This window comes from Biomphalaria glabrata, chromosome 6 (assembly GCF_947242115.1).
Source record: "Biomphalaria glabrata chromosome 6, xgBioGlab47.1, whole genome shotgun sequence".
In the NCBI taxonomy this organism is placed as follows: Eukaryota; Metazoa; Mollusca; class Gastropoda; family Planorbidae; genus Biomphalaria; species Biomphalaria glabrata.
Genome location: NC_074716.1, coordinates 7,786,357 through 7,809,745, shown reverse-complemented (window position 1 = coordinate 7,809,745; position 23,389 = coordinate 7,786,357). Strand labels below are relative to the sequence as shown.

General features: G+C 36.0%; 2 protein-coding genes across 2 annotated transcripts; both read right to left on the bottom strand.

The window, feature by feature from the left end:
• Nucleotides 1–1,570: 1,570 nt before the first annotated feature.
• Nucleotides 1,571–8,951, bottom strand: LOC106077179 (protein FAM133-like). Its single transcript, XM_056031983.1, has 4 exons — nt 8,736–8,951; nt 8,025–8,076; nt 4,139–4,184; nt 1,571–2,388 (listed from the first exon to the last, which is right to left on the bottom strand). Exons 1-4 carry the CDS (start codon nt 8,902–8,904, stop codon nt 1,909–1,911), a joined length of 747 nt encoding a protein of 248 aa, XP_055887958.1. The 5' UTR covers nt 8,905–8,951; the 3' UTR covers nt 1,571–1,908.
• Nucleotides 8,952–11,556: 2,605 nt separating this feature from the next.
• LOC106066475 (peptidyl-prolyl cis-trans isomerase sig-7-like) lies at nt 11,557–23,038 on the bottom strand. The gene is made up of 13 exons (XM_013225506.2): nt 23,018–23,038; nt 22,826–22,920; nt 21,388–21,455; nt 20,329–20,393; nt 20,106–20,223; nt 19,501–19,643; nt 18,309–18,405; nt 17,775–17,891; nt 17,012–17,152; nt 16,065–16,227; nt 14,037–14,109; nt 13,100–13,232; nt 11,557–12,437 (listed from the first exon to the last, which is right to left on the bottom strand). The coding sequence occupies exons 2-13, from the start codon at nt 22,893–22,895 to the stop codon at nt 11,673–11,675; spliced, it is 1,953 nt and encodes a 650-aa protein (XP_013080960.2). The 5' UTR covers nt 22,896–22,920; nt 23,018–23,038; the 3' UTR covers nt 11,557–11,672.
• Between the last annotated feature and the right edge of the window lie 351 nt (nt 23,039–23,389).

Here is a 23,389-nt window from a genome sequence, read left to right as displayed (position 1 = left end):
TCATTAGAGCTAGACTGGACTCAAGACATCCTAAAATTCCGTTATTCAAAATCCTATACAGTAATAGTAATTATTATGACTTCAACCACATAAAGTACGCGCTAGCCTAATTCCGTATAACCCTTTACTCGCCATTATTGCAATGTTCTAGTTTATCTCTTGTTTTGACCAAATTAGAACTAAGTCAGATAAAATTCTACTGATAACAAGAGTCTCCGCTAAAATGTACATGTAAGCATATACGAACACACATTCATAATTCAACTACACATTGCGCATTGACTTTCATGGATGATTGCCTGGTCGCGCTTGTCTTGATGGTCCCGGGTTCGTACCCTGCCTTCTGCCATCCCCCATCGTCCTGTTGGAGGTTTGGGCTAGGAAGTAGATTTTCTTCAACTCTGAAGGAACATCCGAAACAAGTCAAACAATAGCACACAGATTAACTTGCGTGTACTTTTCTACGTATGTAACTCTTCTTGGTGAGAAATTGTTTCACAGCATTGTGATTGCCCTCTCTTTTATCTGTATTTCTGGGTATTTTTACAAATCCGTTAATGTGTATGTGCTCACTTCTTTTTATGTACAGTTTAATGTTGTTGTTGTTGTTTTTTTCAATTCTAATAATCAGCTGTCCATCTCTTCAAAGGGTGGAAGGAAAATTTTGTGTGGATGGAAGTCTGGAAATTCCCGAAACTTGTAACAAAGTTGATAGTGATACTTTCATAATTGGGATGTGGGTTCGATCCTTATACTTTTATTTTTATTGACGATCCGACCAGATTCAATCCGATCCAATCATATCCAATCCGATCTGATCCAATGAGAACAAAATGAGAAATCATAGACCACCATCAGTTTCATAAAGAAATTAATTAAAACTTAAAAAAAAAAAATTTCTTGTTTTCGTTAATTGAGACAATATCAACACAATACAATTTTATTCTAGGATTTGCAAGTTTTGAAATAATACGGGGATATATCTGTCTTCTTTTTTTTTTTAAATAAATTTCATTCTCTTTTTTCTTTGCAGTGCTCGAAGTTATCAAAAATCTTATATTTTCGTTCCAACAACAAACCAACAAGGGCTGTCTAGGAGTTTGTTGGAAAATACGATCTTCCTTCGTTATCTTACAATCGGTACGCAATTGGCTAACGTAGTCAGAAAGTAGAAGGGAGATGATATCATACAAGAACAGCTTACATCATCAAACATGCTTTTATTCACACAGCAGCGGATTCATCATACGGACACACACACACTGTGACACACACAACATGACAGTCTCTCCACCCCGCCCCCCCAAACAAATATGGACGTTTTATCTTCGTGAATACGTGTTGGTTTCTACTTTCTGTATAGACAATTAGAAGCCAATTAAAAATAGGACATAACATACTGAACTGTGACATTGTGTGTTGGCATTTTAGTAGTATGGTAGTGTCTCTTTGACCACATACAGTAATCACATCAAATAAGAATAAATTTATTTTACGTTTACATCCCCTTAATAAATGTATTTAAATAATCCCTATACTTAAGCAATACATGTATGAAACAAGATAAGTATTCCTTTAAAATAATACTTTATATGTATTCATCAAATAAAAGTTTAACTCATTCTCTCCTAATCAACGATACCATCGTTTATTTGACCTCATTAAATTAAATTAATGCTTCATTTTATACAAATGACTTTAAGTTATGTAAAAAGAGCATGCATTTCCCTTTAATTCTATACCAGATACAACATTTTCAGATAACAAACAACAAAGCTATTGACGCTTAATCACAACAGGGGGAGTGAAATAGTAATGAGCAAAATGAAGAATTCCTTCGAAACGTTGACAAATAATTAAGGAGAGAAAGAGTTAATTTTTTTAGAATAAATACAATTCTTAGGATTTTCAATAGTTGGACAGAAGCTCACACTCGTAGTCAGAGTTATCCCCCTTCGATGAGTTGCCGTTCTTTAATTCTGTTTCAAAATCGCCCTGCTCCCCGCTGTATTTGTTTCTCTCATGCTTGTCGTCACTGCGTGACGTGTGCACTTTGCGCGCCTCGTCATCACTTTCGCTGGAACTTCCTCTTCTCCTCTTTCTGTTGTCTCTCTCCTCCCTCTCACTCTTTCTTTTAGTGACTGCCTTTTCCTCGTCCCTCTCATCACTCGTGTCCTTCGAGTCGGAATGTCGTCTGGAAGTGGATTTCTCACCGCTGTTACCGCCCTTGTCTTCTCTTCCGCTTTGACTGCTACTGTTTTGATAGTCTCCCTTGTATTTGTGATACTTGCTGGCTGGGTAGTCTGAAGTAGATGCAGTAGATTTTCTTTTCTGCATTTGTTGTAATAGAGTCAATCCTCTGCGAGGCTTAGGTGCCTCCCTTTGGATCTATAAAAAGAACAGAAAAAATATTTTTTTAAAGAATATTGTCTATTTAGTTATCAACACGTAAACATTGCATTCCTATAGATCGATTGCTCTTGGCAAGGGCCCAGCAATTTACATTAAGCATATCACTATCTTTCATGGCTCTAGTCACAGGCTGAAAATATCATATAACTTAAAAAAATACAACAACATATCTTATCAAATGTGATACAAACATATATTAAACATAAATAAATAGCAGCACCAGGGACCAAGTTTTTTTAAGAGAGAAAGTAGTGAATTAAATGCCACGAAAATAGGGGACTGCGCCGACCGAGGCTTGAACCAGTGACCCTGGAAACGGCAACACCTCCTAGCGATAACGCACTAAGACAGGGGTTCTCAACCTGTGGGTCGCGACCCCTTTGGGGGTCGATTGACGATTTGCCAGGGGTCGCCTAAGACCATCGAAAATATGGATTGTTTTTGTCTATTCTTCTATTGCTGTGTGTGTGAGGGTGTGGGGTCGCGGCAAAGTGAGGTATTGTAAAAAGGGGTCGCCGAGCTTAAAAGGTTGAGAACCGCTGCACTAAAAGAACTTAAAAATTTGGCCCCTGGTGCTGCTATTCATCTATGTTTAATATATGTATGTATCACATTTGTTTCAGCACCTAGCTTCAACTCATGTTATCAAAAACTTCCGTTATTCTGTACACTTGATGCACCAAATATGCTTGCAATAAAAAAAACCCAACTATTTCGACATAGATGAACATCTCTATCAACTGTACCAATAAATATTGAGTGCTATGCCACTAAAACGTGTTGGCAGGGCCGGCCTTAAATATTTGGAAATCCTAGTCGAAGTGAATTTGGTGGCCCCCAATTGAAATAGAAAAATAAAATAAACAGCCATAAATAAATACATTACAAAACGACAATATTGACCACAAGTTATTAAATTTCTTCTGTAACAAAATGTCCTCTGCGAGGCCCCCCACCAATCGGAGGCCCTAGTTTTCCTATGCCTAAGTCCGGCCCTGGTATTGGTTATTTTCACGATAAACTAAACAATGTCAAGGAAATAAAATTGCATTCCTGAAATGAATGGCCAGTAAAGCACAGTTCTTTGAATCACGCGTTAAATCCTGGCTTATAATAATGCACCCGAAGTGCACACATTTTAATTCGTAAATTGTAGGAAGTCCTGATAAATAATTGATTGAAGCTTTGCTGTTCCCGAGGAACAGGTTGAAAGAAGAAACATGACTATTCACAACTTAGTTCACTCTTGACATTTTCTTGTTATTTTGTCAGTCATAGATCTAGAGATGCACGTTGTGTAGAATAATCCAGCTCCACAAACTGTATTATAAATCCTCCCCCCCCCAAAAAAAAAAACCAACAACAACAACAACAACAACACACACACACAAACACTCACTTTTAATAGGCAGTTCTAAGCCTGTAACAATTTTTAGGAATTTAAATTTTTATTTAAAATAGAGGCCTACGTGTAGATTTAGCTCAATTCGTTTTATAATTGTGCTACACTTAATCAACAACTACAGTCTTTACACTTCAAACTGTAGTAATTTTTTTACGCTCAAACACACACGCACACGCTTGCATAAAGATGTTTCGTATTCTTTGTAAAACCACATTTGATAATCCCACTGGTCTAAGGATATAGTCTGTCATAAGATCTCATATCTGTGTAGAAATAAACATAGAGTAAAAAACAAAAACAATAAGAAAAGTTTAGACTGACCTCAGCTTTCTTCCTTTTAGCAAATGTAACATTTCTTCTTTTGTATCTGATTTATTAATGAAAAAAACAACTTTGTACAAATATTATTTAACAAGTCATTTAACTCATGAGGAGACAGTGGTAGTGGAACAAACTTTTACAGTCCTGATTTAAACGATCTTTTCAAGAATTAAGCGTTTGGCACGCGCGTGGCACCCTGTTGAATCAATACTGTTACGTATTTCTGAATCTTCTGGCTAGATGTATTAGTTGGTACACAAATAAAAAAAAACACTGCAAAGAACTTGACGACTAAACTTTCAGTTTCATATAACTTTAATGACTATTAACTCTAACAATTCGTTACTCTAACATGTAGCGTAGAAGACTGTACAATATCTGTCAGTTTACAGTTAGCTATACTTCGTTGCAATTCATCTCTTCACTTCGTTGCAATTCATCTCTTCTCAACTTGCATCGAGCCGTATTCCACAGAACAGACCAACGACACACTTCCCAGTGTCGCTCCAGGTCTCCCAAAGCTGAACCAAGTCGTACTCAAGTCTACCGAATCAGAGCCGCACACGTCTTACATCGACTGTATCGACTGTAACGGCTCAAGTCCACTGTAGTTCGCTGTATAGACTTTAACGACAGTAGTCCACTCCAGTTTACTCTACCCTAGTTAACTTGCATCGAGTCGTACACATCTCTCTTCTACTGTCTCGCACAGTCACTGGCGGATCCAGGGGGGGGGGGGCGGTAGGGGCGATCGCCCCCCCCCCACTCGGCCGACCCCCCCCCTGGGGGGGGGGGGAGGCGGACGAACTTTAGTATAGGATTCACACAATTTGTATTCGAATTTATTACTTATGTTAAAAATATATACAAATTATTTATATTTCAACCTATTTTTAGATTATTTCGCCCCCCCCTCTAGTATGTTGGTCGATTTGGTGGGATCGGGAGGGGGCGATGGTATCAATCCCGACCCCCCCTACACTTTCGAGTGGGGGGGGGCGGTCCGATTTATTTGTAGAAATCACAGCTTGCTAACAAAATCAATTAAATATCTATATTATTAAAACGTGTTATTGATATTTTAACCGATCTTTATGTCGTTCCCTGTTTGCCGATTGGTGGGGGGGGGGGGGGGGGCGAATACCTCAACTGCCCTTCCCACCTAAACCTTTGAGTGGGGGGGCGGTCTGTTTTTATGGAGAAATCATAGTTTGTGAACAAAATTAGTTGAATTAACATATACATTTTATATTATGTCGCTCCCTTTCTGGTATCTTAGCCGATTCGGTGGGGTGAGGGGGGGGGGGGGCGATTGCATGTACTGCCCTCCCCACTCTAGCCCTCTGAGTGCTGGGGGGGGGGCGGTCCTATTTTTGTGTAGAATCATAGTTTGTGAACAAAATTAGTTGAATATCTATATAATATAAACTACGTATTGATATGTGACCCATTGTATATTATGTCGTACCATACTCTAATCTCAAATTGTATCATTAGTAAATTTAAATGAAAAAGGGTTGTACCAGTTTGGAGGGGCGATACATGCAATCACATTACCCCCATCGGAAAAATCAATACTTTTTCTTTTTGTATTATAGTTAAGAAATTACAAAATTTAAAAAACTCTGTCACTAATATAATTTATATACACTATAAATTAAATTCTTATATCGAGTCGCCCCACCCCTATTCTTTAATGCCAAAAGCAATCTTTAGCAGAAATTAGTAAAGAAGCGAAGATTAATCGTTTTCACTCTACCGCCCCTCCCATTTCCAGACAGAGTTTATTTATATAATTTCACATGAATTTATCATAATTATTTTAAGAAAGACTTTCCATTGGAAAAGTTATAATTCAAACGAAATTTTTCAGTATAAAAGTCATGATTGAGATGAGTTCTAAACTCAAATAATGTTGTCATAGTCGCCTTTTCCCAACCTTTACTCAATCTGATATTTTTCTAGTTAAATAAATTTGGGACTATAACTCACAATTTATACTTCAATTTTCTTAAATACTATTTATCGAATAATTTTTTTTTTCTTCGGCGATCCTCAAAGCAAAAAGCTAAATATGTGGGGTATCCTATCTTTTCAAGAAACAAATCAGTTTTATTTGCAATGTATTATGGGCCTATAAATTTATATTAGAATATTTTTCAAGTACAACATTATTCGAAAGGTCCTTTTTAATAGTATGAATAATAAGCTTTAGGTCAGGAGAATACGTTTCTGCAGTGAAGAATGCAAGAAAACGCTTTTGGCGTAGGGGCTTCGCCCCGAAGTCCTTTGATGAAAATGAAATGTAGGTGTCAGGAGAATGCGTTTCTGCAGTGAAGAATGCAAGAAAACCTTTTTTGGGTCGGGGCTTCGCCCCGAAATCCATTGATGAATAATGAGCTGTAGATGTCAGGAGAATGCGTTTCAGCAGTGAAGAATGCCAGAAAACGCTTTTGGCGTAGGGGCTTCGCCCCGAAGTCCTTTGATGAAAATGAGCTGTATGTGTCAGGAGAATGCGTTTCTGCAGTGAAGAATGCAAGAAAACCTTTTTTGCATCGGGGCTTCGCCCCGAAATCCATTGATGAATAATGAGCTGTAGATGTCAGGAGAAAGCGTTTCTGCAGTGAAGAAGGCTAAAAAAACGCTTTTGGCGTCGGGGCTTCGCCCCGAACTCCATTCATGAATAATGAGTTGTAGATGTCAGGAGAATGCGTTTCTGCAGTGAAGAATGAAAGAAAACGCTTTTGGCGTCGGGGCTTCGCCCCGAACTCCATTGATGAATAATGAGCTGTAGATGTCAGGAGAATGCGTTTCTGCAGTGAAGAATGAAAGAAAACGCTTTTGGCGTCGGGGCTTCGCCCCGAACTCCATTGATGAATAATGAGCTGTAGATGTCAGCAGAATGCGTTTCTGCAGTGAAGAATGCAAGAAAAAGCTTTTGGCGTCGGGGCTTTGCCCCGAATTCCATTGATGAATAATGAGGTGTACTTGTCAGGAGAATACGTTTCTACAGTGAAAAAAGCAAGAAAACACTTTTGTCGTCGGGGCCTTATAGCTCTGCCCCAGTTGTTTTGTTTTTCGCCGAAGGTTGAGAAATGATATATATATATATATATATATATGTGTGTGTGCGCGCGCGCGCGCGCTGTACGCACGTTTATGCATAGGGTTAGGGTTTACTGGGCGTTAGGGTTAGGGTTTGGAAAAAAATCGCCCCCCCCCCACTCCAAAGTTCTGGATCCGTTAGTGCGCACAGTAGACAACAGTACCGACGACTCACTCACGACTCCATACGACTGACTTTCATATTAACTCTCTGGCTTATATAGAGTCCCTAATCGCTTCTCCAAAGTTGCACAAACACGGCTAGTATCCTGTGGAATAACACGTGAGGAAACGTCACATCCTGTCTTTGTTTATACATGTAGATTCCAGAAAATATTGGCTGCAGTGTCATCTTGCCGGGGTCACAAGTTGTGACCTCTATCTGTCACTGGACATTGCTAGTACCTTTTGGGATAACATGTAAGGACACGTCACATTCTGTCTCTGTTTATACATGTACATTCCAGGGAACACCCGCTGCTGTGTTATCTCGTCGGGGTCACACGTTAACCTCTTCCTGTCACTGGTCATTTGTAACAATACTGACTCGATCACACGAAGGTCCCGGTGGTACCAGGGCAGGATTTAGTCTTGATAAAGCCTTAAGCCTTAAGCTATTAGAGTTATGGGACTCTCAGGCAATGTTTCCTTTGCTCTTTCTTCAAAATGGATAAAAATATCCCTGGAATTATTTATGTGTGTGTGTATGTGTTGTGCTAAGTAACATTTTAATTACTATTTACGTCAGCTATAAATTCTATATAAAAACATGCAAGGATACTCAGATGTTTTTCTCTGACTTGGAAGCCCCATCGTGATCTCTAGTCTGTCACCTGTTACAAGTTGAATAGTGCACAAATATTAAAATAAATAATTATGGGAAACAAACAACAGAGGGTATGATCATTTATATATTCATTATAGTCCAATCATCCATTGAATCATTTTATATCACATGAATGATTCACACACACAAAAGAAACCAAATATAATTTTATTTATAATATGGACGAAATCAAGTTATGAGATCCAATAAATGTAGTAGACTCAAGTAATAATATTTCTAGCTCACTATAATAACACAACATTTCAGTCTCACGTTCTGGAGTCGTCTCCCCTCAGACCAAATGGCGACAATCCCATCCATGTTGCATCATTCACAACATCACAACTAATCGCTTGCCTCTTCCCACCGACACAATGGAAACACACACAGACACACTCCATAACAGATGTAAGAGGAACTTGCGCACAAGATTTCATGCAAATCCGTTCAGCGGTTCCATGAATATTGTGATAGATCAGTGTGTGCTATTCAACAGGTCAACAGGCATACATATCAACCACGGCCTTGTACTATCACTCCATAATTGTACTGCATGTAAACATAAAGTTGTCTATTTTTTTTTTAAATATTTTATTTCAGAGGTTTCGTGTTATAAGACATTAATCTAATTCTAATTATTTATAATTATATAATTATTACTTTTACCTGTGCCATATAAGTTCACTTTTGTAACAGACTGGCTGAAATTCACATGAAGATTTGTTTCATCCATTTCCATATTGAAAAAGAAATTTTCAAAAGATTTCTCATTTTGTTTCGACCTCGATCTGGTTACCCTCCAATCGTTCCCATCACTCAATGTTTCCCACTGCATGGTGGATCTCAATATGTCTGAGTTTACTGCACAGCAGACGATATACCATGTGACATGTGATGACGTAATGTAGATAATCTTGATAATCTGAGCCTGGTAATGATAACGTAACTGTGACTTTTAAAAAGTGTGCTGAATTTTTGTTGGTAAACAAAAGTGGACTGACTGGATAATGCACTAATTATGTCCGAGTAATGAAAATATTGCTCGGTTATCTCCCTTTATCGTGTGCGTGGGATCTAATTATCTGCCACTGCTGATCCCTATACTGAAATTGGTTTTCCTGGATGGTACGTACTTTCGATTTTGCCTATATCCACGCTGCATACATTTGATTTCTGTAAACCCTTCTATATGGCATGGCTCTGAGACATGGACCCTATACAGAAAACAACTAAGACTTCTTGAGCGCTTCCACCAAAGATGCTTGCGCTCCATCATGGACATACGGTGGCAAGACCCCACTACAAACAGTGATGTCCTTGCGAACGCCGGTATGGACAGTATAGAGGGACTTCTTATGGTCTGGCAGTTACGCTGGGGTAGGGCACGTATCCCGTATAGGAGACGAACGTATGCCAAAGGCAGTCTTTTTTGGTGAGCTAAAAGGTGGTCGACGTAACAGAGGCGCCCCACGGAAACGCTTCAAAGATCAGCTTAGGCGTCAACTTTCCTTGGCTGACATAGAAGAGAGCACCTGATTGTATGCGGCCTCCGAACGAGACAGCTGGAGGTCACTCACGAAGGCCGCGGGATACACATTTGAGACCAAAAGAAAATCTGCTGCCAGAACAAACGCAGACGGCGAAAAGAAAATCTAAATTGACCACCTGCGGACAATGGTTACGCTTGCCCTGGATGTGGCAAAATATGTAGGTCACAGCTGGGGCTGCGCAGCCACGGGAAATACTGCACTCCTCACTAATCTTCGGACTCGAAGACAAGCCCTATTATTACATTTGATTTCACAAATTTACATCTAAATGGGATACTGTCGATTTCACGAATTCAAAATGGGTATTTCAATTTCATATTTACTTCTACTCTGCGTGCTCTTGGTGTCACATAATTGCATATAAGCATTAATTCTAAATGTATTTGTACATGAATAAATGTTGAACAAATTGAAAAGCCAGAGCACTGCCAATACATTTATCGTTCAAACTGTGTAAAGGGTAAAGGTAGGACGCGTAGGACATAACCATCTTCTATTTTCAAGTAACGTCTGTATTATATAAGAGACGTTTTTAGCCCTAAAGACTGAAAAAAGAAATAAGTAAAAAAAAAAGGGGGGGGGGCATTTCAGACCTTGCTATCTATGGGGGCAGATAATGTAAAGCTTATCTGTGGCTATGATTGATCAATGATCAACCACCCATCCCAAACTTATGCCAGGTACCCATTAGAGTTGGGTGGACTCAGGGGCTTCCTAAAAAATCCTGAAACTCAAAATCCCAGCCTTCACCGCGATTCAAACTCGAGCACACTTCCCACAATGCCCTTGGAAAGGAAATAGCACAGCTGGCTTGTGAGAGAGTGTGAAATTCACTCTCACAATTTTCTCTGTTCTATCAAAAGTTTTGTATAAATTCTAATGTTCACATAATTGTAGCATAATTGACAATGTGAACACAGACACAAAAAAAAGACATTATCATAGATTTGTTTAAGAGATGTTCTTGCTAACATTTTCCTGCTATATTTGTTGTAATTTAAAAGTAAAGTTTTAAATGAGCCTTTGTACAAGTAATAATTGAGTCATACAAAGAAAATTGGTGGACACAGAAACACCTATGTTTCCCAAGTAAATATTTTAGCCAAGAACTTAATAAGATTGTCTATTTAGGAGCCGGGTTATGTGATCTGAGCTTTGGGCTGTCAACATGATGATGCTAGTTGCCAATACATCGAAAGAAGGGCAGGAATTCAAACCAACCATTACTCCATTCCACATGGAGGCAGTCAGGAAAAGCGGCTACCCACTTTGATAGTCCTTCCACGGAACATGACAGTCACAAAATAGGAATATAAAAAAATTTCCAGGGGGGGGGGGGAGTCAGCCTCCACAGAAGGATGACTGATGTATGGTTAACAGGGGTGTCATGTGGCCAGCACAACGACCAACTGCCTTCACTTTTACCCAACTACTGTCAGGTACCCATTAGAGCTGGGTGGACTCAGAGGTGCCCGAAGATCCCGAAATTAAAAATCCCAGTCTTCACCAGGATTCAAACCCCGGAGCCTGTTTCGGAAGTCAAGCACTTTACCGCTCAGCCACCTTGCCTCAGTAATGGTCGATGCCATAGTAGAAAACTTCAGTCAGGACTAGGGATGAAGAGTTCAGTTCACACCTGTCTGCTGATAGAGAAATCTTTCTCAGTGAACTAAGGAATAGGGCGTCTTGCTGCTCCAAAATGGATCTTTTTGAAGGTAATCATAATGGTCCCTGGGTTCAAACCTGCCCACTACCTTCCTCTGCCTTTGGTCTATGAATTAATCTTCCTTTATGAAGGTATTTCCGAAAGTTATAAAAGATAAACAAAACAAAAGCATTGTAGCACAGAACCACCCAACCCTAGACCCTTTAATGGCAGTCCTTGTCTGTAAGTACTAAATAAGTTCATTTAAAAAAATAGATAAATATTAACCTGCTTGATCTGTCAATATTTATTTTTAAAAATTGCATTAGTCATACAATAAAAAAAAATATTTTTTTGTACAAAAAAGCTGCAATGTACTTTACAAACATGGCTAAATGATTTCCAAAATCAATCTTCTGATGAGCTTGTAGACTGTCTTCTCGACTTGTGTGACTTTTTAGACTTTTTCTTTTTTTTACTTGCACTCTCAGACTTTTTCTTTCTAGAATTGGACTCTGAGGACTCACTGTCATTACTTTCTACTGTCTGTCTTTTGTTCTTGTCTTTTTTCTTTTTTTTACTCCTTTTTTGTTGGACAGTGTCACTGTCTTCAGAATTACCTCTCTTTGATGAGTAGCCTTCCCTTGTTTGTTCTTGGCCAGCTGAATTGCCCTTGTCATATTTACTTCTGGCTTGCTGACTTTTGCTGTGTGATGTGTTTCTGCTGTATATGTCATCATTAGAGTTACTTTTCTTTGATGAGTAGCCTCTAATGGCCTCCTCGTCACTAGAATCATTTCTTCTGTCATATTTACTCCTGTCTTGTCTTGATTTATTGTTGTATCTGTTATCATCCCTATCGTCACGACCTCTTTTGTTCTTTTCTCTCTCTTTCTCTCTGTCATCATTTCTTCTAGGAATTCGTTCATATTCTTCTCTTCTACTGCTCCTCTCATCTCTTCTCCTGCTGTCATCCTCTCTCGACCTCTTTCCATTCCACTCTCTCCTCTCATTATCTTCCTCTTGTCTTCTTGTATTTTCCCTCCCTCTTTCACTCTCTTCTTTCCGTCTGTCTCTGTATTCATCCCTCCTTCTATCTTCATTCCTAGAATAGCTTTGGTTAACTTCAGTTCTTTTTCTGACATCTGGGCTGGCACTGTGACTTCTTGGTCTCTGAACAAAAATAATTAAAATAATTCTATTAGTTAGTCACGTTGAAAAAAAAAAGTGAGTTCTAAGGAAGTGAGCTTTGAAAATCAAGATTGCAGTGACTCAGCATTTATAAATGTTAATACATTAAAATATAAATGTTAAAACCACCCCCAAAACCATTCCCTTGTGAGCCTTAGAGCTGATGGTTTTATGTTCATCTCTTTCAGCACCAATAGTATGGGGGTGGTATGTGGCCAGCACAATGACCAATGGCCATCACTTTTCCCAGACGGGAGCAAGAACCAAAAAAGAGCTGAATTTGTTAAATGACAGTTTTTGGCCTATAAAATGAAGTATATTATTATCAATAGAAAAAAAAATGAATTTAAGAAATTAAATCAAAAGCTAAACATTTTTGTTTTGTTTAAAAACAAAATGAAAATAAAATTTTTTAAAATTTCCATTTTAAGATATTTTTCTTAAAATTTAACTTTAACACTTGATAGCTATAAATAAATTTGTATGTAATGAATTAATTACTAAAAAAAATACCATATCAAATCTTCTTATTGACCTCATTATGCTCATAATTATTAATCAGCTACAAATAGTTCCTCATCTTATCCCACAAGACTAGACAAACATGACATAGTTCCAAAACATTAAAAAAAAAAATTGTTTACTTTTTTCTCTTTCTTGTTATATTTCTCTCTGTCTTCTTCCGACTCTGAACGTGTAGATCTTTTCTTCTTCTTTTTCTCTACTTTTGCTTTAGTTTTATCTCCAGGTTCATCCTCATACACCAACTCATATCCACTGGGGTCACATTAAGGATAAATACTGCAGCATGCATCAGATTTAGTCATTTCATTGACATTCTAACATTAGCCAAACCTAGTTAATAGCCCCATCCCCCTCCTCAAAGAACTAATTTCACTAGCCATTCTAAATCACATAAACAGTACGAATTTATTTTGGGCCCCATGATGACCTTCTGATCACTGTCGAAAAATGCCAGTTAAGACTGTATGGTCAAATAGCAAGATCCTAAGGGCTTGAGAAGACTTTTCTGCAAGGAACAGTACCAGGGGAAAAAAATGAGAGCCAGACAAAAGAAGCAACAAAAACAAGGAATAGACAGACATGTCAATGGAAGAGACGCGATTATCCTAGCGAAATGGCAAAAGTTTGAGAGGAAGTGACAGAGAAGGTTGACAGCTCATGTGTGTTGCACCAACAGTTGAAGGTGAATAATGAGGGATTAAATCCCTTTGAGAACAAAACAGACTTAAAATTGGGCTGAAAAGGGAAAAAACAAACGTATCTAAGTGAGTTTTCAAAAAGTATATCTATTAAACATAGTTAAGCATGTCAATGTCTAAGCTCTAAATCTTAAGTTTTTGAGACTGCCTTGGTGTACAAGATTTTATCTGAACATATCTTTCCAGGGAGAGTAAGACTGCCCTGTCAGCAAACCTCAAAGCAAAAGTTCTGTTCAACTAGCAAACATCTTTTGATTGCCTTTTTTTAAAAAGGATCTAGGATTTAAGATCTATTGAGTATGAATATACAACAACAAAAAAATAAATTTAAAAAATCTAAAAAACAGTAAAAGGATACTCATTTTTTCTTTGCTGATTTTTCAAAACATAAACAGGAGCGTCACCAGTCTCTAAGATGTCGACTCCTTTACCTAAATATGTGAAAAAGACAAACTATTATAATATGCATAAACACTATACTGTTTCTTATTACTATTAGCTATCAAAAAAGTTTTTAATTAGGCATATACATATATCAAAAAAGCTATGGTTGGGCTATGTCACACTACATTCTTAAAAGTTATCAGTTGTACCCCATTGGTCTCCAATGGAAATATTGAAAAGCTTTAATTTTTACTTCAATATGAGAAAAAAAAAAAAAAAAAAAAAAGAGTTGGACCACTGGTTAACCATTCCAACAAATTATACAAATAGAATCATAAAAAATATTTGCTGTATTTTGTTTAACCCATATATGGGACCACCAACAAATCAGACCAGCCATTTATTTTGACTAAACCCTACAGAAATAAAACAATACTCATAACTTAACTCTAATAAAATTTGTTTATTTAAAATGAAAATTCCGAAAAAGCTTTTGTCTATTAACATAAAATAAACAAATATAAATTTTGATCACTTTTTAGCATGATTGAACTACAGTCTCAAAGCAACTAAAGAAAGTTGGTTGATCTAATGATCAACAGCCAGAGAAGTCAGGGCAATGTTGTTACTGCGGTTTGTCATGACCACTTGCCTAAACTGACAGGCAATAAACAGTCATTGTCAAAGAGTGGCTTTGTATACTTAACAAAATATTTTATTTCACGCATGCTAAATTAATTCACTGGATATGACACTAAAATGGGATGTGTGGCTAAGATGCAAAAATCACTTGGCTACCTATCAAGACGTCTTGAGTTTGAATCCTTACTCCAGCGGAGTTGTCTTAGCTTGCAACACAGAGTGATAGTTACTGGTAGAAACTGCAGCACTACTGATCCAAAACTGTAGCAATTATTTGCCATTTCTTACTAAACATCAGCTGCAAGGATAGTAGGAACTGCTGTGTGGGCAACATTGTTATAACCATAGCAATAGCACAGGGGGGGCATGGTAGCTGAGCAGTAAAGCGCTTGGCTTCTGAACTGGGGTACGGGGTTCGAATCCTGGGATTTTTAATTTCAGTCGCCTCTGAGGTCACCCAGCTCTAATGGGTACCTGACGTTAGTTGAAGTAAAGGTGGTTGGTCGTTGTGCTGGCTACATGACACCCTCGTTAACCATAGGCCACAGAATCAGATGACCTTTACATCATTTGCCCTAGAGACCACAAGGTCTGAAAGGGGGAACTTTTTTTAATGCACAGGCTTTCATCTTATTACATTTCACTCTAAAAGATGAACCAAAATCATTCCATGACTGTAGGAGGTCAACTACACAGCAAACAATTTATGTTGGTGTTGGTTGTCAACTTATGAACTAAAAGTGAAACTGATGCAGAAATCTGTTACTACCAAAATAAAGATAGCATGAACTTTTTTTTTTCTATCATTATTTCCACATTGCTAAAAAAAAAAAACAGCAAAAAACATGACAACATCAGCAGACCATCAGAAGTGATGACAAAGTTCTTGTTGGTGTCCATGCAGGATTACAGGAAATGCATTGAAACTTTGCATCTTTATAATGAAGTCTGTTGATTGCTGTGTCAATTTATATTTTTTTAGGTGTAGTTTGACTGGTCTTCATAAGAATTTTTTGCAATAAAATTTTTGGCTTTGCAGATATTTTAGAATTTCATTTTTTTTTAGTAATTTTTTAATAATTGTATTTTTCAATCAATACCATTGGTAAGCATAGAAGTTCTTGTTGGTCTGTTGGCTGCTTTGTATGGTGTGTGCACATGATGAAAGTTATAATGAGATTTCAATATAGTATGTCATGGTCAGCACAACTCCTAATGTAACTTAGACCATGTTCGTATGATTTAACAAGTCAGTTATTAGGAATGAAACAATCTTATCATGATCTCCCATTAAGCCATAACCTACTTTAGATTGATGGAAAACCTTTTCTTTTAAATAGAATAGTTTAAAAATACTGACCTTTGCCCTTCCATTTTAACTTGGACACAGACTGGCTGAAGTCAACATGGATACGTCTGTCATCGATCAACACATTGTCCATTTTAAAGTAAGCACTTTCACAGTGTTCTTCGCATTCAAATTCAATGAAAGCATATTGCAAGGATTCTCCAGTTTTTGAATCCTAGTCAGAGTAAGAAAAAGTAATACAATAATAGTCAAACCATTTAGGTTTTGCGAAATACATTTAAATTTTACAGTTTTCATTTACCATTTGCACTAGTGAGAATTTGTAGGTCAAAAGATACAATTTTACTTTCTCATTCAATTACCAAAATAAATATTTAAGTACAAAACTATTTTATATATATATATATGTAAAATGTTACTAAAAAATAGAAATAAAAACAACAAAAGCTAATATAAAATTGGGTAAAAGTACTTTTCTTGTTCTATTATCTAGGACAAATTTGTAAAAGATTTTCGTTTCCTATTGCTATTAGAGCAGGGAACAGGGTTGCCTAAATCCTCAAGAAAAGCCAATGACTTAATATGGTTTAAATCTCCAATTAATATGAATGACTAGTAAACACATGGTAAAGTGTAAGACAGAATAAGAGAATTGACAACAGTACATGTTAGATTTGATAAGAAATCATCAGGTACACACATTGACATTTAGTTGATATAATTACTATTTAAATGAAATAAATGTAGCAGATGACTCGAAAAAATTAATCTTAATTTTGTAAAAAGCAGTAAGGTTCCCCATTCAGACCTGGTGGAAATAATTCAGCCAGATACTGTAAACCTCAACAGTGTCTATGGCTGATGGTTAAAGCCATGTCATGTGACCAGCACTATGACCAACCATTCAGAAAATCCCTAAGTTAAAAATCCCAGGCTCTAGTACTCAGGTCAGGCATCATACCCCATTTAAATTGTGTATAGTGCTAATCCAATACTACCTTTATGACTTCACAACTGACTATAGGACCAAATCTAGAAAAGATAATCTCCAGGTCTTCAGCTGTTGTGACGGGATTCAGTTTACACACAAACAAAACATTCTCAGGTGGAGCCACGTCTGCTGCCGGTAAATCACCAACCTAAAAAAAAAAGTTACACTGCTCATACATCAAAAAAATATAATACTATCATCACTAATAAAACTACTTTTATTTTTAATACCCAATAGATAAAACTACTTTTTTGGAGGGAAAGACTCAAGTATTCCATGTAATAAATTGATAAATTGATTTTTTAAAGTTAAAACTTTCTAACAGATTGTAAGGGAGAACAAAAGAATGTTGTGAGTGCTCTTTGGTTATGGTTTGTTATTGACTTAATATGGCTTACTCCTTCTTTTGCATTTCCTTGCCTACATTATCTGAGGTTCAATGGGGCAAATGCTTTGATGAACGTGAAGATGCATATGGAGACTGAAGCCAGGGCATAAAGGCCATTAATAATTGTAAATGTTGATGTTTATTTCTTTCTATTCAGGAATTCAACATAATAATTTCTTTAACTAAACTAGTTGTTTCTTAATTTTTGTTATGGTCATGTTCAGTATAACTGAACTATAAAGGTTATAACAATCTATGATCCCAATAAGAAAATCAAATCTAATAAATATTGTCTTTGTTTTATGCCTCTGTTTCATTATGAGAAACAATGGTTAAAACAAACAAAAAAAAACACAGGAAATCAACAAAACACAAAACTTACCATTTCTAAAATCTGTGTGTTTGCTTTGGCTTCTTTTTCTGCCATCATTTCCCTTAGCTCTTCCTGTGTCTTATCTTTGTCTTCATCAATGTTGGCATCACATGGGATGTGGTCACTCTGGAAGTGTTGGTTCAAATTATAGTTAAATATATAAATTTGATGGAATGATTCCATGAAGAATCAATAGGCTTGATGTGCTAACTGTTTTCAGCTGTTGTGACACTTCATAGCCTTTTTGCCACTAAATCAGTATAAATTAAAATCACATAAATTTGCCATTGTGCTTTAGGATGACAATCTGTAATGTTGAGAGTAAATAATAATTGGCAACATTAATGGATGATTGGAACATAAAATTTAATATTTTGCTACAGATTTTAAATTATTTATTTGTTGCTGTTTTTAAAATTAAATAGTATTAATTTGAAAGAAGAATTTATTTTTCTGAATCCTCCAATTTTTTGTTTTCTTTACTTATCACTTTCCTACAAAAAGGTTTTGACTTATAGTAGGCAACTAATGGGTCAAGCTTACATTCAACATCTCCTCAGTGGGTCCTGGAGACATGCTTGGTATGTCTAAGTTGTCAGGATCATCAAAAGGATCATCAAGAATTATTGTGTGATAAATTCTGTGTGTAACAAACATAAGTTTCATTAATGCTATTAAACTTAAAAAACAAAAGCTGTATTTAATAATAATAATAATAATAATCTTTATTGTCCGTAGGGAAATTTGTCTTACAATTTGTGCATTACACCAAACAATAAATTATAGCTATAAAAAAAAGAATGTACATTCACACCAGACTCATTCATAATTTACTTGTGAAAAGTTTATATCAGATTGTTTCTATTTAATGATTTGATTGCCAGGGGAACAAAAGAATGTTTGTGTCTGTTTGATGTTTGTGTCTGTTTGTCTTTGCTATTGTAAAAAAAATATTATGGGTTCCTCCAAGGGGAGAAGAATTTGGTCGCCCTTTAGATCAAGTGGTGTAAAATAGTCCAGTCATTATCTATGGCCTTTTGAAATGGTTAAAGACAGACCAATACTGCCACTCACTCGTAGTGGTGGATGCTGCCCAGACCTGAACAACTTATTACAGCAAAGTGCAGGAGAGCCCATAGTCCTGGTTCATATTTTGTTCAAGCCAAACTTCAACTCCCAGAAACTGTGTGTCATATTCTTATTAACTGCCCCAGAACTCTATCTTGAAAGGCTTAGGGTTACGCAACTTCTTGACCTGTATGGTGTCATATGTGCATTACACACAACATCGGGGTTTCTGTCCAGGGATTTCGCAAAGAGAGGATTTGAGCTAATCAGGCCCTTACTCAAATGAAGATTGAGGATGGTTGAAAAAAAATAAATCATGCAACATTTTTATTTCATATCTACCCCCAATAATGTAAGAGCTTAAAGATTTTTTGTGTCAAGGTTAACATTTATTTAGTTGTACATTTGAGATGTGAGGCCAAAGTGGTCAAGTGAAGAAATAACCTAAGTTTTATTCTTGGTTGAGACCAGGACATTTACTTAAGACATCCTTGAGTACATGCAGAGCTTATGGGTCTAGATATCAACCTAACCAAATTCTGTTTTCTTTGTTGACTGTAATGCCATGTAGAGACTAGAAAACAGAACCATCTATCAACACTAATCTCATCTGATGTCTTGATATATGAGGTCTGTCAACAAAACAATCTATCAACACTAATCTCACCTGATGTCTTGATGAGGTCTGTTGTCCTCCCCACAGAATGTGTTGTTAAATTTATCTAAAATCTCGAAGCCTTCAGCCACTTCCCCAAAAACTGTATGCTTGCCATCCAGATAGTCAAGGTTGTCGGCAAGTGTAAAGAAAAACTGCAATGATAAAGATATAAGTTACTTCATCTGATGTACTTCAAACTTAGTTCAGTAGTAACATTAAGTTTCTATGAATATTCATCGTATTTTGAATCTTCAAGTAAAACTATTCGTCAAACATGTACATAACTGAATCTGGACATTCCTTCAGAAATGAAGACTATTACATCCTAGCCCACATTCTCCTGCGGGACAGCAGGGGATGACTGCAAATAGAGTTTGAACCCAGGACCACCAAGACAAGAGTCAGAAGCACATACCACATGACCAGGCAGCCATTATTGAATTAAAAATTTTTGTATAAACTTTTTTATTCATAATCTGAAGCTTTAAAATATACGTTGAAAAATCCAATGCAATAAATCCAAATGAATGTTATACAGACTCCATATATTAACAGTACACAACCCTTTTGGCTTAATAGATACTATTTGAAACAACAATCTGAGATGCACTTACCTGAGATCCATGCATGCCACTGCCATTGTTAACCATTGAAATTAAACCCTTTTTGTAATGCTTGATTTGTGGTATAACTTCCATATCAAAAAATCTTGCTTGTTCACCATAGAGTTTCCTGGACAAGCAAATAAATCTTTATTAAATACTGATTAACAAAATTAAAACATCAATGTGTGCTTTATATAAGAGAATAGTAATCCCCCCTAGTGAAATCACTTACCCAAATATTGACTCTCCCCCTCTCCCAGTGGCTGTTGGATCTCCTGTCTGAGCAACAACATTGGGCTGAAAAAAAAAATTATTAAAACAAATTTTACAAATGGGGCAGTGGCTGAGTGCAGTAGCGGCCTTAGGGGGTGGCAAGTGGGGCAACTGCCACCAATCGAGGGGGGGCCCCCCAAATCAGTGTTTTTTTTACATAAATGTTACGCAAAATGCACGGGACCTCAAAGGGGTCAAGCATCCAGGACCCCAAATGATGGCTAATTTCTAGCTACGCCCCTGATAGTGCCAACAGTACCTACATAATGTTCAATGTTTATGTAACAAACATAAGGCCCACAGCTTAGAGCCGCACATACTGCATTGTTATTGTTACAGCGTTGGAGACGGATTAGCCCATTAGCGTGATGTGGTATGGTATAGTTTATCCTTACAGCTCAGGGCCCTGCGCAATGCTAAGGCCACCCCTGCTGAGTGGTAAGGCATTTGACCTCCGAACCTGGGTTTGATTCCTGGTGAAGACTGAGATTTTTATTTTTCACACGCACACACATACATATATATTTATATATAATTATACTTTAGTTTACAAAAAACAAAACACTGCAAATCACCTTAATAGTCTAATCTTCAAAATCAAAAGAGCTGAACAAGAACATAATATTGAGATATAGCATGTAGATAAAACAGTCATCAATTTTATCTTTAAATTTCAAGTTGTCCCTTACAAAAAGAATATTATATCTACACTTCACCAAGCTATGAATAAAACAAAGTGAGTATGTACCCTTAGTTTATGATATCAATTAAAAAAATATCCAAAAATAGAGATAGAAAAAAAAATTAAAATGCTATCCCAGAATTCAATGCTTACTTAGTCTGAATTTAAATGAAAGTTTAATAGAAGGCAACAATGTGACACTCACTAATCATTTCAATTTATGGAACTAAAATCTTTTCAATTGTTATACACAGGTCAACTATTTACAAGATTAATTTAATATATAAGTAAACAAATATATTTGTATACAAGTCAATATGAAAACTTTAAACTTACCTGAACTGTATGGAAAAGTGAAAAATTATAATACTTGATCTTGCAGAGTTTCAGAAAATTCAAACAACCTTAAAAAAGAAATTCAATAAAAATAAATAATATAATATATATATATATAAATATATATATATATAAATATATACTATAAAGTAGAAAGTAAGAGTAAGATGTATGTATGGGTGTATGTCCCGCATAGAAATCAAAATCCGCTTGACCAATCTTCATAAAACTTGGCAGAAATGTTCCTTGGGTGCTAACTGTAACTGTAACGTATGTTTAGTATATAATCCGGATATCTATAGAGATTTTCTTCTAGTCCTAGTATTATGTGAATCTAAGTCTAGATGATTATATCTAGATTCTAGATCTAGTCCTAGACTTAAATTTAATAAATGACTCGGACTCAGATAACTAGAGAATAAATTCTAAACTAAAGAAGTTTTCATGTAGATCTAGTCCTAGAATCTAAGTCTAGAAATCTAGAATAGTTTTTTATTTTAATTTAATCTAAATATCATTTTAAATTTATAAATAGATCTAGATCTAGACTAGTAAATAGTGCCTGGTCTCAAGATTACATTTACAATTGACTGAATAGACTACTCCTCCTTTAGAATCTGGATCGATTATGACATCTAATAATTCAGACTTAGATTAGTTGAATTAGTAATTAAACTAGATCTAATTTAATTACTAGTATGGTCAGTAACAAATAGATGAATAAAGCTATATTATAGAACATCCCTTTTCCTAAGACTAAGAATCTTAAATTTTGACTAATTATTCTAGATCTAGAATCCCAATCTAGATTCTAATTATACATAGATCTAAAATCTAATATAGATCTAGTTATACTATAGTAGGCCTATATTATTTTTAAATTAACATGCATGACTGTTAGACACTTAGTATTTTTAGTTTGTATAAAGACGCACCATAATTGACGGACTTTGAACGCGACTAGTGACGTTAGGATTTATCATTTAGATGGGTTAGAGGCTACATAGAGACATTAAGTTTAAAGTTAGTTGGTGATAGGGTTTGTGAAGGGTAACAGAGACTCGACTGTGGCCTTTTTGCTGTATTAAAATCATCATCTGAATTGTTTAAAGGTTTTTGGACTCATCTCTTCACTTGTTGTGTGAGCCTATTTTCTTGTTGGTTAATTGCATTGAATTGACTGAAATACACCCGCACAAGAAACCCATGCCCTAGCTGGGATACATTCAATTCATTCAACATTGGCATGATATGATCATATCATGTCAATCATGATGATGATATTATTGATACATCTCCAGATCTGGATGACGTTATTATTTTCTTGTCTTCTATTTTTTTTGAAGTAACATCTAGATATCTAGACTGTAATATATAAATACAAGATAAAACATAAAGTCATGATAAGTAATTAAGTTAAGTTATCATAAGAAATTACATCTTGGTCTTTCTTCAGTGAAAAGATCCACTGTTACATCCCCAATCGATGTTTCTATTATCACCGACATGGTAATAATCAAATATCATTTAAAGCTGAAATAAAATGAAATCTATATAGAGAGAATATATGCAGAATAATCTATATTCTAATTAAATGCCGGACTAAACTGAATTTTAACAAATTTGGTACATTAAATTGATGATTGTTTATATTTTTGTAGCAATTTTACAAATGTGTAGTATTCGTTGTAATCAAGATAGAGCAGTAGAAAATCTTCATACTGAAAGTGACTCGATGTTTTGGAAATAAAGAGGATAATTAAAACGAAATAATAAGGAATAAAGAAGATTTTTAGCTAATGCACCATTAAGAATAATAATAATAAAGAAAAAAAACGATACCATTATTACATCGCCGTACCACTGTCTTATAACTTAAGAAAAACTGAAATAGAAAAACAACGAAAAATATGGGAACGTAGGCTTGGAGATTAAGCGTCTATGGAAATTATCCAAAATAACAATATAATGAATATACCCCATTGTTATATCAACCGAGGGG

Coding starts and splice junctions, on each gene's coding strand:
- LOC106066475 (XM_013225506.2), bottom strand. CDS start 22,895: ATGTCGGTGATAATAGAAACATCGATTGGGGATGTAACAGTGGATCTT. Junction 20,394..21,387: donor CACTTTTCCATACAGTTCAG/GTAAGTTTAAAG, acceptor TTTTTTTTTCAG/CCCAATGTTGTTGCTCAGAC. Junction 16,228..17,011: donor TCAGTTGTGAAGTCATAAAG/GTAGTATTGGAT, acceptor TACTCTGACTAG/GATTCAAAAACTGGAGAATC.
- LOC106077179 (XM_056031983.1), bottom strand. CDS start 8,904: ATGCAGTGGGAAACATTGAGTGATGGGAACGATTGGAGGGTAACCAGA. Junction 8,077..8,735: donor AGTGAACTTATATGGCACAG/GTAAAAGTAATA, acceptor AACTTGTAACAG/GTGACAGACTAGAGATCACG. Junction 4,185..8,024: donor AGTCAGAGAAAAACATCTGA/GTATCCTTGCAT, acceptor TTAATAAATCAG/ATACAAAAGAAGAAATGTTA.